We start from the raw sequence: 17,047 nt of genomic DNA on the forward strand, positions 1-17,047 counted from the left end.
GGATATACTTCTCCAAGTTTGATGGTAATGATTTTTAGATGTGGGCATTCAAAGCTAAACAATATTTCATTTGTCATGTAATTTTTTGAAACCAGTACGTGTCTATAGCGACCTTGTACTTCAAAAGAGCGGCCACTAGATGGTACAGGTGGTACTACAACACCACCTCACGTTTTGATTGGCATGTCCTTGTATGGGAGATGATGACCCATTTTAGAGAGTTCTCATTCACCAATTACAATGTCCAACTGATAAACTTTATGGTGACTAACCCACTACATGATTACATTGCTAAATTTGTGGACCTTGTCACCAAGGTTGGAGAGATTCCACCCCAAACCCTAGTCGGTTCCTCCTATGATAACTCTAGAAAGACATCTAGATCAAAGTCTCGAGCGGGCCCAACTAATTACCATTTAGGAGTGTTTCATACTGGCCAGGCTACCAACAAAAAGGCCTCTAGGTTGTCAACCTACAAAAAACAGAACACCAATGGGATGACTCACTTGGATATAGAGTGACTTTGCGAGAGAAGTGTCAAGTCAAGAAAAGTCCTCTGATGAGGAACGAGAGGACACATCCTAGGATAACAATGTTGAGTTGACCATGACGTACCATACCCTAGCATGGACCAACAAACCCAACTCCTTGACACTGGCTCCACTCATAATTTCATAGGTGCAGACATGATGAAGGAGATCGACCAACCTACCCAGGAGTATCCTCAGTTTTGTGTGGCTGACTTCAAGGTGGATCTCAACAATGTTGCCTATGAAAGGAGCAGATACACAACAACGATTAACTGTTTTAGGAATGGCTGGAAAGTGTTTCTGAAAGTATGGCTGGCTTTCCTAAAAAAATCAGAAACCATTGGACGGTCATTTGTAAAGTGTTCCTAAAAATGGCATTCTTGCTAATTTTTAGGAACAGTCATGACCATTCCTAATAATGACCCACAGTATTTATTTTCAAAAATTGTTCCCAAAAGTTTAGAACCTAGTTATATCTTAGTATATATGGGAACGGTCATGCCATCCATTCCTAATACCTCTATATTATCATTTTTAGGAACCCCCAACCAGAGAGAGAGAGAGAGAGTAATTAATCAAAATTAATGTAAATTTTTTAATTAATCTTATATCGTATACATGATCAATATAAATCATAAAATTTAATGAAGATATAAAGAAATTGTCAAGTAATTGGCTCCAACTCTATCCTCTTTCATGTATTTTCATCTTAAAATAAAAAATGAATTCATGAAAAACATCAAAGTTATCCACTAGAGATTTTTGTGGAATAAAAATTCCACGCCTAAAATTGCCACTTGGGTTTCATTGTTTGGAATAATTATAGATAGAAAACTATTCAGATTTTAATGTAGAAAAATGGTATTTTGGGGATTAAAAACTTCCGTTAGATGATAATCAAATTTTCTGTTTCTAATTTCTGTCATACTTAAAAAGGTGAAATTTGTCATGATGTCAAGTCTTAAAATGAGTAGTCCTCATGTGAAAAACTAGGAATCCTATCAAAGAAATTAGTCTATTTCTAAACATGTTTCAAACTACGGTAAGTGAAATAAAGGTTCTTCTAATCAATTTACAAAAATGAACATATCTTTTAAAACAGAGGGCAATGGAAAGGAGATCAAACTGAAAGGGGTTGGGAAAAAATGATGAATTAAACATCCTCACCAAGGTAAAAGAAATGTCACATAAGAACACACAAAGAAAATCAGAGAAATTCAAGCTTCATATACAAAATAAATTTCATGAAACAAGATATGAAAAACAATGCATGAATTGGAAAAGTATCTTCCCATCCCACCCAACCAATTCCTTTAATGGTTGCAAAACTCAAATTTGCAGATACTACAATTAAGGTAGCAATTTGGAATAAGCCCAACTTATGTTTCTAAAGTTTGAAGCATGATTAAAGGTTTTAAGAAATGAGAGCAAAACTTAGCAGCTGAGAAATAACAAATGAACTGCCAAGGAAAAAAAAAACAAATAGCACTTGACAAATGACCAACTCCCACTATGAGTGGCAAATATAAAAGCCTGTCTCCATGCAGATAACCAGAGTAGCATTTAGAAAACCAAGTATGTGTGAACAAAATCTAAATTGCATCCAAAATGTTCATACAAACCAACAAAACCCTACATTATTAACCATACCTAGCTACTATGAGGTTACATATTCAAGCAACTCCTTATACAATCAACAATCTGAAAATAATGGAACATCCATAGTTAGAAAGGAAAATATATACTTTAAAATGTTCGTAAGTTTTGCACCAATCAAAGAAAACACAACCTTACCCTTAAAGTACATTTACCAGTAACGCAACAATGTATTAGCCGTCCCACTCAGGCTGTTTTTGGAACCCATGGCACAAGATACCACAACAAACAAGACTAGACGAAGGTTGCCAAAGAAGGACGTGGAAGTTGCTTTCAGTCATGAATTCCCCTCACTGTTTTAAAAGTGACCAAGCCCCAATTTGCCTTTTAGGGGCCTAACGCCTACCCCTTGTGTACCAGCTAAAACTTTTGATTGCTTGGACAATAAACACATTGAAAAGTGAGAGATGCAAAGTAAAAGAAACAAAAAAACTACGAAAAACCAGATGTTTACCAAACATACATATTATTCACAAACATCAAACCAACCAGTCCACGCAACAGGCCATCCCCTCCTCCAGAAAAGGAGAAACCTCTTCATCACGTAAAGAGCTTTTTTATTTTCTTCCAGAATACCTCTAATAAAGAACAAAACATGCTAATCTTGGGTTGCCATAAGGATTTGCAAGCTTCCTTTCAAAGTCTTGACTTGGAGGTGGACAGCTTTCTCAAACATCTCCTGTTTGAAGGGAGGGACTCAGGGTTTTGTTAACAATCCTTGTTATTTGGAAGCAATATTGATACCAAAACACTAGTGAGAGATAGAGACAGCAATTCTGACTTCACTTTCAGCACCACTTATGAGAGAATGTTCTTGGAACTCCAACTCATTTTTGCCATAAAATATTGAGCAAGGGCATTTTTAGGCAGATCATCTTTTGTCATTATCTGAAGGAGATTCTAATGTAAGTCAGGTAGAAATGGCACTTTCCTATCCTTAATAAAAAATGAACTAAATGCACAATGTGATAGTGTTCAAAAAATGGAACTTGGTTGTAATTCAATGGGCTGGAGGCAATAAATTAATCTAAAATTCACTCATTTCCAAGAAAAGTACCTAGTTCATATAATTTTACCATCAGAGGCAGCAAGACAGTCTATGGATTTTTGCTCCAGCCATCATCCCAAATCATGGTGAAACTACTTACACCTATCATAAGCCGTTAAATTATATGAAGTAATTCAAAGGAAGAAACCACCTGTTCATTTGATTTGCCAATCTTATGCATAGTTATGCTTTATGACGTGGCTACAAACAGAAGGGGAATGGTATGTCCATCACATGTAATATCATCCAAGTTAGTCTTGCATTCTTTTGAAGAAACACCAGCAAGAAAGCTTGAGGATTAGATGACTAAGCCTGCCATAGTGGTAGCAACTGTGCTGCTTTTGTATCAGTCGATATTGACAATATGTTTTTCTTTCATAACTATACAAACTAAGAATAGAATCATCATTACGGAACAAATCATTGTTAATGTACAATCTTTCATAAACTGAAGAAAGGCAAATTGATTGTACATTTGTGCAAACACAAGCCTTGCTAAATTTCTGTTGAGCTGATTGATGAAGTAGTCATATGAAGCAACTACAATGCTCTTGTTGGCATCTAGATAAAAATGTCAATTTCCTTGTCAACCTTCACTAGAGCTGATTTATGATGATCAATGACAGCAACCTTGATACCAATGAAGGATTTATGATGAGCATAAACATGTAGTAGATAACATATACCATTGATAAGGATAGAAATGATATAGCAAATTCATCATGTTCATTAAGTTAAACATAACCATGAAACAAAAAACAAAATATTTTCATTGTACAAGTACTAGAAAACATTCGGACATAAAACAAGCAACATTAACATGAAAATGGGAACGAAAAACTTGATTAGATAAACTGACTACTAAAGTCTGAAAATCTATGTGAATAAAGTGTATATACAAGATGCACGATAGGAATTCATAACCAGATCAGAGAAACCAGCACATGATAAAATATGACCAAATGCATCGGATTCAATTTGTTCTGACTCATCCTTTCATACACTAATTTACTACTAATATATTTGTGTTATTATTAGTTTTTTGTTTATATTGCATATATTTTTATTGTGCTTAATTTTATTTTTGCTTCATAATCCATGAACATTATAGAATGCATGATAAAAGATAGACTGGTGAGTGGTCAGCTGCATCTCATGATGATCAAGTTTGTTTTCCTTGATTATAAGAGAGAATTGCAAAGGGTAAAAATCAGAGAGCTTGTAAGTGAACAAAAAAATAACTTGAACGTTTTGAGAAATTAGTCAACTTCAAACAACATAGAATAATCAACCTCAATTGTACCACATTTAGGACGACTACAAAGCTAAAATCACAAAGAAATTAATGAACTGAATCAAATTGGAAGGAATATTACCTACTAACTTAACCCAAATATTGGACAACCAAGTTGTTAACAATAGCATTGGATTCTTGCTGGAAAATGGCAACCAAAATAGAACCAACAATTGGAACAAAACAGCTGACCTATATATATAGAGAGAGATGTATACACACACACACACACATATATATAGACACCCACACAAATATATACACTAACATCCTCCTCATAAGGAAATCGGCTTTGCAATATACTTGGTATGCAGCTTTCCCGATCCACTATGTTGTGGATGAGTCCTACCCAAGGCATGGGCATCAGACACTACAACAAATTCCTACAAGAGAATTTGTTAAACAAGCAGGAGCAAAGTAACAACATTGTCTAAGAACATGCAATTTTTAGTTGCAAAGATTAGATAACCTTGTAATTTAGTCCCATTTGGTAAAAAACTTCACATAGATGTTCTGCAGGTGAGGGAGGTCCACCATCTAAACATAGAGGAAGAACTTTTCAAGCCTTTATATATATATATATATATATATATATAATCAGACAAATTGAACTCAGCAGGTTCTCATGAGAAAAATTCTAATACAAGTATAATAGAGCATGCAATTAAACAAAAAACATGCACAACAAACACATGCTTAAGTTTTACCACAATTTATCATGCCTATGTCTACATAGCATTTGCACCCACTTCATTGTTTAAAGGATCCCCATGCATAAAACATCACAGTTGTAACCATAACAACATTTTTTCTTTGATCATGAATTATCTAAGTTTGAAAAGGACATAATTTTAAAAAATGCTAGTTACACTTACCTGTAATCAAGTAAGCACCATCAACTGAGTAGACACAGCCCCAAACAGAAATAAAATGCCTCTCTGCATGTTAAACTTGAAGACATTTCTAGACTGTTGGTTCATCTGGTTAACTCTCTTTGTTGCCCTGCAATTTTTTCTTGTTTATAATGTAACTAGAATGATAGATCTTGTTCTCTAGTGGAAGACCTGATTCAGGGATAGAATACATGACACTTGAAACTGGCCTTTCTTTTGTCAGCAATGAGGAAGACGATGCTGGCCATTCTTTGTATTCCTAAGCACTATTCATTCATGAAGAAGAGAATCCTTGTTCGCCCACATGGCCGTGTTCTGGCACTGATCACAAAAAAGTAAATAGGATTGCAAACAAGAGGACTCCTTTCAATGATCACAAAAAGTAAATATGATTCTCAGCAGGAGAGAAGTAATTCATGCTTTTAAATATTGCAGTGTTGCTTTTAAAAGGCAAAGCAAAAAGGTTATTAAAGCATAACCTTTGCTCACCTCTCTATAAGAAAGCCACATTGCAGGGCTTCCATTGTTTGAGGCCACCAATTGATGGACACTCGAGTGTGGTGAAAAGAGTCATGATGTTTCACCAACACCAAACTCACATCATGAATAGAACATTGCAGAATGAAGCTTCATTTACAAATTTTATTTATAATCAGTGAAAAATGAAGGGACTGAAAGTACAACTATACATTACTCAAGTTCTTCCTCAATAACTATATATATATAATAGATATATTTAGATATATAGATATATATAAATAAGCATCAAATACATGATGTAAAAAAAATAGCAATTCTAGCCCCTCCTAAAACATGACTAATTTTCACAAACATTATCCAATATTGTTGTGTTCCATGCATGTATAGTTAGGCCTTTGTTAGTAGTACAATATGAAATGAGTTTTTGAGTGACAGCAGTACCTTCGATAAATAATCGAAGGATTAAAAAATAGATAAAACAAATAGTTCACACTTCCAAAATTTGCTTCATTTACTGTTGAGGCATTGTAAATGAAAACCCATACCATACTAATTTGAGATACAGAAAAACGTGATGAGCTCTTGCACAAGCTAGCATATGCCCATCCTCACCATCGCTCTTGCTTTCCCAAGCCCTAGACCATAGAATCTCCCAATGCTGAGTCAAAAATGCATCATGATCCATCTTTCCCTTCATAACCACATAAATCCCCACCAGTCATTTCCCCTTCTCATCAATCGATCCATCATCTGAGGCACTAGCTGGATTCCAAAGCTGGGGTTTAGGAACATCTTCTAAATAGATTTCTTCAGCTGGTAGACATGAACCACATATAAAGGAATCGCAGAACCGAGGTGTTGCCATGATCTTTGCCAATCTAGATGAGCTTTAGCGTGGTGTGGATGAGTACGAAATATAGTGTGGAGAAACTAGGAACCCATTAGTTTTGATGTCGACAGAGTCGAGGTGAAGCGGTTAACCTTCTTGGGTTGCAAGACCAGCAGCCAGCTGCTCGTCAATGGCACTGATGGCAAACGTGAACACGTAAGGAAATGACTGGGTGGGGAACAAGCCGGGTAGATCAAAGAGAGCAGAAAAAAAAAAGGGAGGTTGATCAAAGATGGAGGGAGAAAGGGATGGACCGAGAGATTGGCGACAAAGCATGAGGATTTTGAGAGAAAGGCAAAGAAAGAAAAATGCATAGATTGAATGGGAAAATTACGCGAGCGGCGTCAATGAAGGGGTAGTGGTGTAAAATGAGAGAGAGAGAGCATGAGGGAGGAATGTTTATTTAAGCAAATTAGAAAATTTTGGGAACGGTCTCAGATCTATCCAAGGGATATGGTTATATGTAGTGTTATTGTTGCAGTGATATCATGTTAGAGATGCATTTGTTGAGGACCTTAGGCGAGGTAACCTACTATTGTTTTCAAAATATCCATCAGCGTCCCCCACAATGATGTCATGATCATCCTTAAAGCCTGTGTTTTGGACTCATATATAGGGTCTAGGGTCTAAGAAGACTATCAAGTTACTACAAAGTAGATGAGAGGATTGCATGTTTTCTGCCAACACTGTAGAGGATCCGAATGAAAAGATGGAAATGCTGGTTTCATAGCACTTAGATGTTCTTCTTGACTGTTTGAGGCTGTCTTCTCTAAGTTCAAGAATCTTGAGCTTGGTGATGTGTTGCCCCCGAATCGGGGTACCATGCCGAGTCGTATAGATGAAGTACTTGCATGATCAGCTTGAGGAGCTGACGCCGGCTGAGATGAGATGAACTTCTGTGAAGGCACATTGGTGTGGGCATTTTCGCCTCTCGGTTTGGTTGTCTTAAAGCAATTGTTGGTTCTGTGACCAACCATGTCACAGTATTGACAAGTTATGCACCCACTGTTATGATCAAACTACCTCCACGTCCCTTGTTTTAGTTATTATTTTGCTGGACAATGTAATTCCCTGAATCATCACCGTTCTTGTGAAGATAGCTGGCATTATCAGAGTTCGATTAAGGAGGACGCCTTCCATTGGAAGTTGCAGAGAAGTTAGGGTTAGGGATTCGAGTAGGAGAGGGTCAATCTCCATCTCTCTCACAAGATGCATGCTTCATGTGTCTAGGTTTCAAGATTCTCAAAGCAAAGAGTACGAGAGCCTCTGCCGAGGCTTGAAAGGGTCCAGAATCTTGAGCAAGCATCAGTCACACCAGATCTGGCTGACAGTGAGATGAGTGCCCTAAACATGTAAGCATCCCCAAAAAAGAAGCTGGGAGTTGTACTACTTTAGGATTTTTTTTAAAAAAATCATTTTTTGATTTTTTAACTTTTAACTGTCTTTTTCAAACAGAGTTGAGTTAACGTATCATCTGAAGGCAATTAAATACATTCAAAGGTTGGAGCAGATCATCCTGAATTAATTCAGCACAATCTTAATAAAAAGGAAACCATACCTGCTGCTAACAACTGCTCAATGGCTGGAGAAGATCATGAAGAAGATCACGCTGAATTAATTCAGCACAATCTCACCAAAAAGGAAATCAGACCCGCTGCCAACAACTGCTCAACGGCTGGAGGAGATCATGGTCATGATCTTAACAATCAAGAAACAGAGTATCTCAGGGAAGGAAATTTAAGCGAAGAAAATGGTAACAAATCCTCATTAAAGATGAGAGCAATCGTTACAGAGTATCAAAGTTCAAGGAAAGACTCTTTAAAATTCAAACAACTCTGTAACAGTCCCTCCCAAAATTGTGTATAAATATCATCATCAAGGGAACCTCACATCATCCATTCTTAGTGTGAGAGATAGTGGACCTAGGATTTTATCCGAACCACTTTAAAAAATTTTGTCTTGCATATTTTCTTTCATGGTATCATAGCCATATTCGTGAGGAATTTTGTTACACAACTCGATGGAACGTGCGATGGAATCAGACAGTAGACATTCAAACCATTGCATGCTGCCGGACGATTTTCTGATCAGACTGTAAAATCTACTGCCTGGAGGCAGATCAGATCACGGCGACTGTTCCATTACCTTCCTCACATCTCGGGGACCATTCTGGTGTATTTTGACGCCAAATGGAGCAGCATTGGGGGAGAAATCGATCACTGAGTCGGGTGATCGAGTTGTTTCAAAGAAGCTGCAGAACAGAGTGCTGTCAGCCAGAATCCGGCTACGAATTTGGCCAGCGTTGTCAGCACCAGTGACGGCAGGGGTCGAGCAAGGGCTCGTTGAAATTGGCTGCATCTGAGGAATCTCCCTACAAAATTTCAAGATTTTTGGAATAGGCATTAAGGAGATACGAATTTTTCTTTAGCGACTGGTTTTCAGGGGCTTCTACAGGCGACCAGCGGCAGATTAAACGTCTACAACAATTTCTTTAAGATCTGCTTTATGGCTTCCGGCGCATCCTCTTCCTTCACAAGAGCAGCTAAGTATTCATATCCTTCCATGGTTAATGTTGCAAATTTCATCTCTATCAAACTCTCTCATACAAATTACTTGCTTTGGAAAACCAATGCTTGGGCTTATTGAAAGCCAAGACATGATGGGGTTTATCAATGGACAAGTTTCCAAGCCGACCTCCACCATTGAAATCATTGAAGAAGGTGAGGCCCGCTCCATTCAAAATCCAGAATTCCTGGCCTGGAAAAAGTCTGACTGTCTTCTTAGAGGGTGGATCACCGGATCACTCTCAGAAGAAGTATTAGGGCTTGTGGTAAGACTCCAAAGCTCTGCCGATGTTTGGAATGCTCTCATAAAGGTCTTTGCTAGAGAATCTAAAGACCGGGAATTTCTGTTAAACAGAAAATTGCAGACATTTCAAAAACAAAACATAACTATTACAAAGTATATCACAGGTTTCAAAACCATATATGATGAATTGGCAGCTATTGAAAAACCCTTGTTGGATCAAGACAAAGTTTTTTGGCTCATAAATGGTCTTGGATCAGGTTATGAATCGTTCATGACCTCCATACTTCGACCTCCAATTTCAGCATATATTGATGTCTCATTGCTTGAAAGCCACGACAACATGAAAAATCTCCATGGTTTTCAACTCAATCATAATGCAGCTTTTATAAGTCAGCAGGTTCAATCTTCTCCCTCTCAAAATTACAGAGGACGTGACAACTACAACAAAAAAAAACAATATGTCTCGCTTTAACTCGCGAGAACGTGGATTTACACCTGCATCTCAATCATGTCCCAACAATGTTCCAGCCAATACAGGGTGAAATAATTCTCAACCTTCAACAAAAGTAGCGCATCAAATTTGTGGCTTAAACAATCACACAGCATTCAAGCGCTATCACCGCTTCAATCAGGCGTACCAGTCGAAAGATCTTCCAAAAATTTTTTCCACTATTCAAGTTGCTGATCCAAACAATTTATATTGGTATCCAGACACTGGCACAACTACTCATGTTACAGACGATCCAGGTAAACTCAAATGTCTTATTAAATATCATGGCACTGATTTAGTAATGGTTGGAAACGGAAAACATTTACCAATAATTCATATTGGTTCTACTAATCTTCATCTTGGTCATACATTTATTCCTCTTGATCATGTGCTGGTAGTTTCAGAGATTAAGAAAAACATTTTTTCTGTAAGTCAGCTTACCTTCTATGCCTTACGTGTTTGAGTTCACATCTGATTCGTTTGTGACTAAGGACAAGGAAACCAATCGGGTAGTTGCCAAGGGAACTAGAGAAGGTGATTTGTACGCACTCAAGACCAGACCAAAGGCAGTATTTTTTTCTGATCGTTTCAGGGCAGCAACTTCAGAAGTTTGGCATAGTCGACTTGGGCATCCGTCTGCTAAGATCATTGATTTTTTGTCATCCAAGGGTAGCATAAAATTAATGACAAAAACGTCTACTTTTTCAATTTGTCAAAGTTGTCAATTGGGAAAAGCAACGCCTTTGCCGTTTCTTCCCTTAGATGATGAATATTATGAACCTTTTGAGAAAGTACATTGTGATCTTTGGGGACCAGCGCCTCTTGATTCTTGTCAAAAATTTCGATATTATGCTCTTTTTGCTGATCAACATTCTAAATATTCTTGGATCTATCCTTTAAAAACAAAGTGATTTTTTCGCAAAGTTTATCAAATTTCATAAAATGGTGGCAACACAATTTGGAAGATCTGTAAAAAAATTTCAAAGTGATGAGGGTGGAGAATTTAATGGTGCTGCATTTCTCTCTTATTTAAGAGAACATGAAATCAAACATCTCAAGGCTTGTCGGAAAACACCTGAACAGAATGGATTGGTGGAACAAAAACACAGGTCAGTCACTGAACTTGGATTAACTCTCCTTTTTCACAATAACTTACCAACAAATTATTGGGTAGAGGCTTTTTCAATGGCCGTATGGCTCATAAATCGGCTACCGACGTCCACGCTACAAATGCAATGCTCATATGAAAGCTTATTTCAAAAACCACTAGACTATTCGTGTCTACGGACATTTGGGTGTAGGTGTTTCCCCTACATTAAGAGTTACAACAAACACAAATTTGAACTCAAATCCTTACCATGTGTCTTTATAGGATATAGTGACAACCATAATGGATATCGTTGCCTCTATCCCTTGACAAATCATGTTCATATTTCAAGACACGTTGTGTTTGATGAACATTGCTTTCCTTTCAATCAAGGGTCTGCTAGAGCATCACCAGATTATCGCCTTGCTCATAATCTTGTGTCATTTTCTCCTACCGATACTCAAACTAAAACATCTGCTTCTTCTGTCTTGAACCCTCATGATCTTGCTCAACTTCATAATAGTGAACCTGAACCACATCCGACCAATTCTTATCCCCAATCATTAGCCATCACACCTTTAACCCCCTTCCCATCAGACCCGCCTACCCCAATCTCACCATCCCCTCCCTTGTCTTCACCATCACCTCGCTCACCTTCTCCAATACCACCTCCTCCTTTACCCGATCCCTCTACTAGAAGTTCACATCCTATGGTTACATGTTCTCAACATGGTCATGTTAAACCCAATCCCAAATATCTCTTAACTACCTATGTTCCCACCAACCAAAACATTATACCATTGCTCTTAAGCACCCTGGTTGGAGAAAAGCTATGATAGACGAAATGGCAGCTTTGATCGCTAATAAGACATGGACTTTGGTTTCTAGATACCCCTCCATGCACATTATTGGTTGCCGATGGGTTTACAAATCCAAATTGAACAGTGCTGGACAGGTTGACAGACTTAAAGTGAGGTTGGTCGCATAGGGCTATACTCAAGTTGAAGGTGTGGATTTTCTTGAAACCTTCTCTCCAGTTGTTAAACCAGCAAGTATTCGGATCGTTCTTTCCATTGCTCTCATGAACAGCTGGCCTCTTAAACAACTGGATGTCAAGAATGCATTCTTGAATGGTTATTTGACTAAAACTGTTTTTATTGAGCAGCCTCCTAGTTTCACAGATACACAATTTCCTCATCATGTTTGCAATTTGAATCGGGCACTATATGGTCTGAAACAGGCCCCATGAGCTTGGAATGACGTTCAGCTCATTTTTTATTTTCTCACAATTTTCAAGCTAGCTCCACTGATCCCTTGCTATTTGTTCGCCTCCAAGATTCAACGGTGACTATACTGTTATTATATGTGGATGATATTATTCTTATTGGCAGCTGTCCAATTTTTCTTACCTCCTTCCAAGAGCAAGTATCACATACCTTTGATATGAACGACCTTGGGGAATTACATTATTTTTTAGGCATTCAAGTTCAACGCAATGCCTCCGATCTATTTCTCAGCCAACATTGCTATGCTACAGAGGTTATTGCATGAGCACAAATGCAATCCTGTAGGGCAACTGCTGCACCGATGGTCGCTAATGCCTCTATCAACATCGATCTTGAAGCAGCTTATCCAAATCCTACATTATATTGCAGTCTTGTTGGTCATTTGCAATATCTTACATTTACGCGACCTGACATCACTTATGTTGTCAATTATGTGTCTCAGTTTATGCACGTCCGCTCAATACGACACTTTCAGTTGCTTAAAAGAATTCTTCGCTACATTCAGGGCAGTCTATCTATTGGGATGCAATTCTTTAAGCCAAAAACATTGTCTATTCATGCATATTCAGATGCCGATTGGGCAGGTTGCCCCTCAACTCGTCGGTCTACAACAGGCTATTGCACCTTTTTAGGACCCAATTGCATATCTTGGGTTTCTAAGAAACAACATAGTGTTTCTAGATCGTCTTGTGAAGCTGAATATCATGCTCTTGCCGCAGCCGCCGCAGAAGTCACTTGGATCACCTTCATACTTAGGGATCTTGGCCTTTTTCTCTCTTATCCTCCATTGATGTTATGTAACAACCTTTCCACTCTGCAATCTACCATCAAAACAGCCAATCACTCTCGGATGAAGCATATTGAGCTTGATTTTCATTTTGTATGAGAAAAAGTAGCTCTTGGCTCTTTAGTTACTCAATACATATCGACCACTTATCAGCTTGCAGATTTGTTCACAAAGCCTTTGCCTCATTCCCGCTTAACATCATTGGGTTACAATCTCGGCCTTCGACAAGATCCATGCTCGAGATTGATGGGGGATGTTAACGTATCATCTGAAGGCAATTAAATACATTCAAAGGCTGGAGCAGATCATCCTGAATTAATTCAGCACAATCTTAATAAAAAGGAAACATACCTGCTGCTAACAACTGCTCAATGGCTGGAGAAGATCATGAAGAAGATCACGCTGAATTAATTCAGCACAATCTCACCAAAAAGGAAATCTGACCCGCTGCCAACAACTGCTCAACGGCTGGAGGAGATCATGGTCATGATCTTAACAACCAAGAAACAGAGTATCTTAGGGAATGAAATTTAAGCGAAGAATATGGTAACAAATCCTCATTAAAGATGAGAGCAATCGTTACAGAGAATCAAAGTTTAAGGAAAGACTCTTTAAATTTCAAGCAACTCTGGAACAGTCCCTCCCAAAATTGTGTATAAATATCATCATCAAGAGAACCTCACTTCATCCATTCTTGGTGTGAGAGATAGTGGACGTAGGATTTTATCCGAACCACTTTAAAATTTTCTGTCTTGCATATTTTCTTTCAAGCTGATCTGCCCTTGGGGTTGATCACCATGCACTTCACTTTCTGGTCACAGCGCTCTCTAGCCCACCGCACCTAGGCTGATATGTAGTAATGCAAGTTCCTCATGCTCTAAGCTTAGTTGGTAGTCACCGGGTCTGGCTTGGTCCAGGTCTTGTACCCATGAGCTCAGCAGAACTTGATAAACATAGACTAGGACTGATATTGACCAAGCAGAGGACTATTGATAATATGGACATGTCTAACTGCAAATCTTGAATCTTTTGGATGGGACGGTTCAGTTCATATACCTGACAGCTTTGCACTGACATGGAGAACTGTGTAGGGGTTTGTTTGCATTCCCAGCACCTTCGGCCGTTGCGCGTGTACTTGCACATGACATGGTACAGTACTTATACTTAATGGCATCACAAGATGGTGCCTGAGTCTAGAAGCACTTTGGCAATATTTGGATTTGGATTCCATACTCACAGTTAGCTGGATTTTTTTTTTTTTTGTGGTGACATTTTTATAGTGATCATTATTGGGTCCCCCACTTCTTCTTTTTTTGCTAGCCGCCCTCATTATATTTTTTTCGCCCATGTGTCAAACATGCCAAATGGGAGATATATATTACCAACTCAAGATCGGCTTGAATTTCCTTCATTTTTAAGTTTGATTCAATATTCTTTAAATTGTCGGCACTCATCACTTTCCCTTCTTCTTAATTAACTTGGCCCTCATAATTATCTTTGACACTGGATTCATTACTGATTTTTCAATTTTTTTCGTTCACTAACGTTTCACAGGTCTCACCATCCATAATTAAGTGATCTTTCATGTAAAATGTTTCATATGAATAAAAACGGCAGGAGAAAATAAAACTAATGCTAGAAAGAAATGTTATATCAAACAATTTGATCGAAATTAACATGTTCCTTGTATAGACAACAACAACAACATTGGTGCATGTTTGATTACCAAAGCAATGCATGAAGCAAATTACTTCTAATTAGTACAGAGTAGTACTTTTTCTCTGGAGTACAAGTAAATTGCGTCCCCTTATATGTACTATCCTTTCATCTTGCACACAGCAAACTCAAATTCCAGCATGCATATAGGCCCATTCTCGACATGATGAGCATATTCACCGAACATATACACACTAACACAAGGCATAAGCACGTATGGGTACCAATTTCTTTACATGGTTTTGCATGTCGAATCTTCTTCTGTGAAGGTAACACAATGACAAGGACGACATCCCTGGCTGCTAACGCAGCATGGATCACAACGATTTCTGCATCGACAAGTGCAGGGTCTGGTCGACTGCTCTGGCTGGCAAGGCTTGCAGAAGCCCCCACATTGAGATGGACCGCACCGGCAACAGCCCACCGGCGCACCTAGCAGGGCTACAGGTGCACATGCAATGACTTGCTTCTGTGGCGGATCCCTCGGTTCCGGACGTGGTGGTTTTGGAGGAGCAGTTGGAGGCCGTGGAGCTGGAGCTGGAGCTGGAGCTGGCGGTGTTACAACCACCACAACTACGGAGGGATCTTTCTTCTTTTTCGAGCCTTTGTCTTTTTCCTTGGCGCCATCTTTTTCACACTCTGCCTTTGGTTTCTCTTTAGCCTCCGAAGGATCTTTCTTCTTTTCGGAGCCCTTGTCTTTTCCCTCGGCCTCTTTCTTCTCCTTATCCCCACAGGTCTCCTCCTTCGTTGGTGGGGCGCTTACTACCTCCGACACCTCGATGCCTTCGATGCATTTTCCTGCTTTCTGGCATATCTTTTTTACGACCTTCTTCGGATCAAAGACTCCAACCAGTGTAACCTTATTGCACTTCTCATCAAAAGTTATGCTGTTAATTTCTGTGACCCAAAAAAAAAAAGAGAAATGTACGTATTTAACTGAAATAGATAATCAACTCGATCGAGCATATATGACCAACAAAAGAAAAACCATTGAAGTAAGAGAAAATAAGAAGTAATGTATCAGAATAACAAGTCTAGGAAAAAAGGTACAGGAAGCCTCGATCTATTAATTATCTTGAACGGAGCCTACCGCATACGCAGATAGAGCAGACTGCTTTCTTGATCTTCTCGTCGCAGCGACGGCAATCCATTTTCGCCGTGATCACTATTGAGTAAACCTGACATTTCACGAGATAATTAGTGAAAGACATGAAAATTTTGCTCATCATCTCTCTCTCTCTCTCTCTCTCTCTCTCTATATATATATATATATATATATATATATATATATATATATATATATATATATATATATATATATATATATATATATATATATATAAATAAATATAAAAGGTTAAGTACCAAAGGCAGACTACATAATACACGTTAAAAAATAAATATTTTTTTTTTAAAAAAAGAAAGCCCATAAGGTAATAACATGGTTGAGTCTAGCTAACCCCAAACCTTAGCCATTGTGGATGGACCAGAAGCTGTAACTTGAGAACTTGGAGATTGGTATGGAGAATTGCGCAGCAATGCTGCAAATAAATAGGGAGTCGTGCATTTAGAGCTCCTTTCAACGTTGGACACGTGTCCTATAACGACATCGATAATGTCTCATTCCAAATGCAATTTCTATTGAATTTAGATTTCATACTCTCAACCAGGAGAATTTAGAGTGTGTTTGTTTCATCTCGGATCTATGAGATCACTAGGATCTCAATCTATGGGTTTAAGGTTGCCCCTTCCTTCCTCCATTCCAACTTTAAGTCCACGATTTTATATATGTAACATGGATTTGTTATAATGCATACCTTTTAACACAACCTCGGATCTGAGGCTATCAAACATGTCTTATATATCCTCATTCTGTTAAAAGTCTATTTTGGGATAAACATGCACACTTGGCCTAAACCACTATTCCCCTATTCTCGTAGGCTCACACTCATTCAGAAATATATACGTCTAGGCATGCATTCTGATAGCCTTACAGTTTATGTGCAAACCGATTTGCTTTCGTTGAATTGACATATGGACCTTTTCTAAATCCAGAATAGCTTGTCTCAACAATCAAACATGC

The 17,047-nt window shown here is 38.3% G+C and overlaps 1 protein-coding gene and 1 long non-coding RNA gene across 2 annotated transcripts; both read right to left on the reverse strand.

Annotated features, from left to right (window-relative positions):
- Nucleotides 1-3,590: 3,590 nt before the first annotated feature.
- Nucleotides 3,591-7,233, reverse strand: LOC126410342 (uncharacterized). Its single transcript, XR_007574161.1, has 2 exons — nucleotides 5,404-7,233; nucleotides 3,591-3,864 (listed from the first exon to the last, which is right to left on the reverse strand). It is a non-coding gene; the product is annotated as an uncharacterized LOC126410342 (long non-coding RNA).
- Nucleotides 7,234-14,926: 7,693 nt separating this feature from the next.
- Nucleotides 14,927-16,469, reverse strand: LOC116259300 (protein PYRICULARIA ORYZAE RESISTANCE 21-like). The gene is made up of 3 exons (XM_031637043.2): nucleotides 16,432-16,469; nucleotides 16,055-16,142; nucleotides 14,927-15,861 (listed from the first exon to the last, which is right to left on the reverse strand). Exons 1-3 carry the CDS (start codon nucleotides 16,438-16,440, stop codon nucleotides 15,197-15,199), a joined length of 762 nt encoding a protein of 253 aa, XP_031492903.1. The 5' UTR covers nucleotides 16,441-16,469; the 3' UTR covers nucleotides 14,927-15,196.
- Nucleotides 16,470-17,047: the final 578 nt, after the last annotated feature.

This window comes from Nymphaea colorata, chromosome 8 (assembly GCF_008831285.2).
Source record: "Nymphaea colorata isolate Beijing-Zhang1983 chromosome 8, ASM883128v2, whole genome shotgun sequence".
Taxonomy (NCBI): Eukaryota; Viridiplantae; Streptophyta; class Magnoliopsida; order Nymphaeales; family Nymphaeaceae; genus Nymphaea; species Nymphaea colorata.

Coding starts and splice junctions, on each gene's coding strand:
- LOC116259300 (XM_031637043.2), bottom strand. Junction 15,862..16,054: donor CTGCTCTATCTGCGTATGCG/GTAGGCTCCGTT, acceptor TTTGGGTCACAG/AAATTAACAGCATAACTTTT.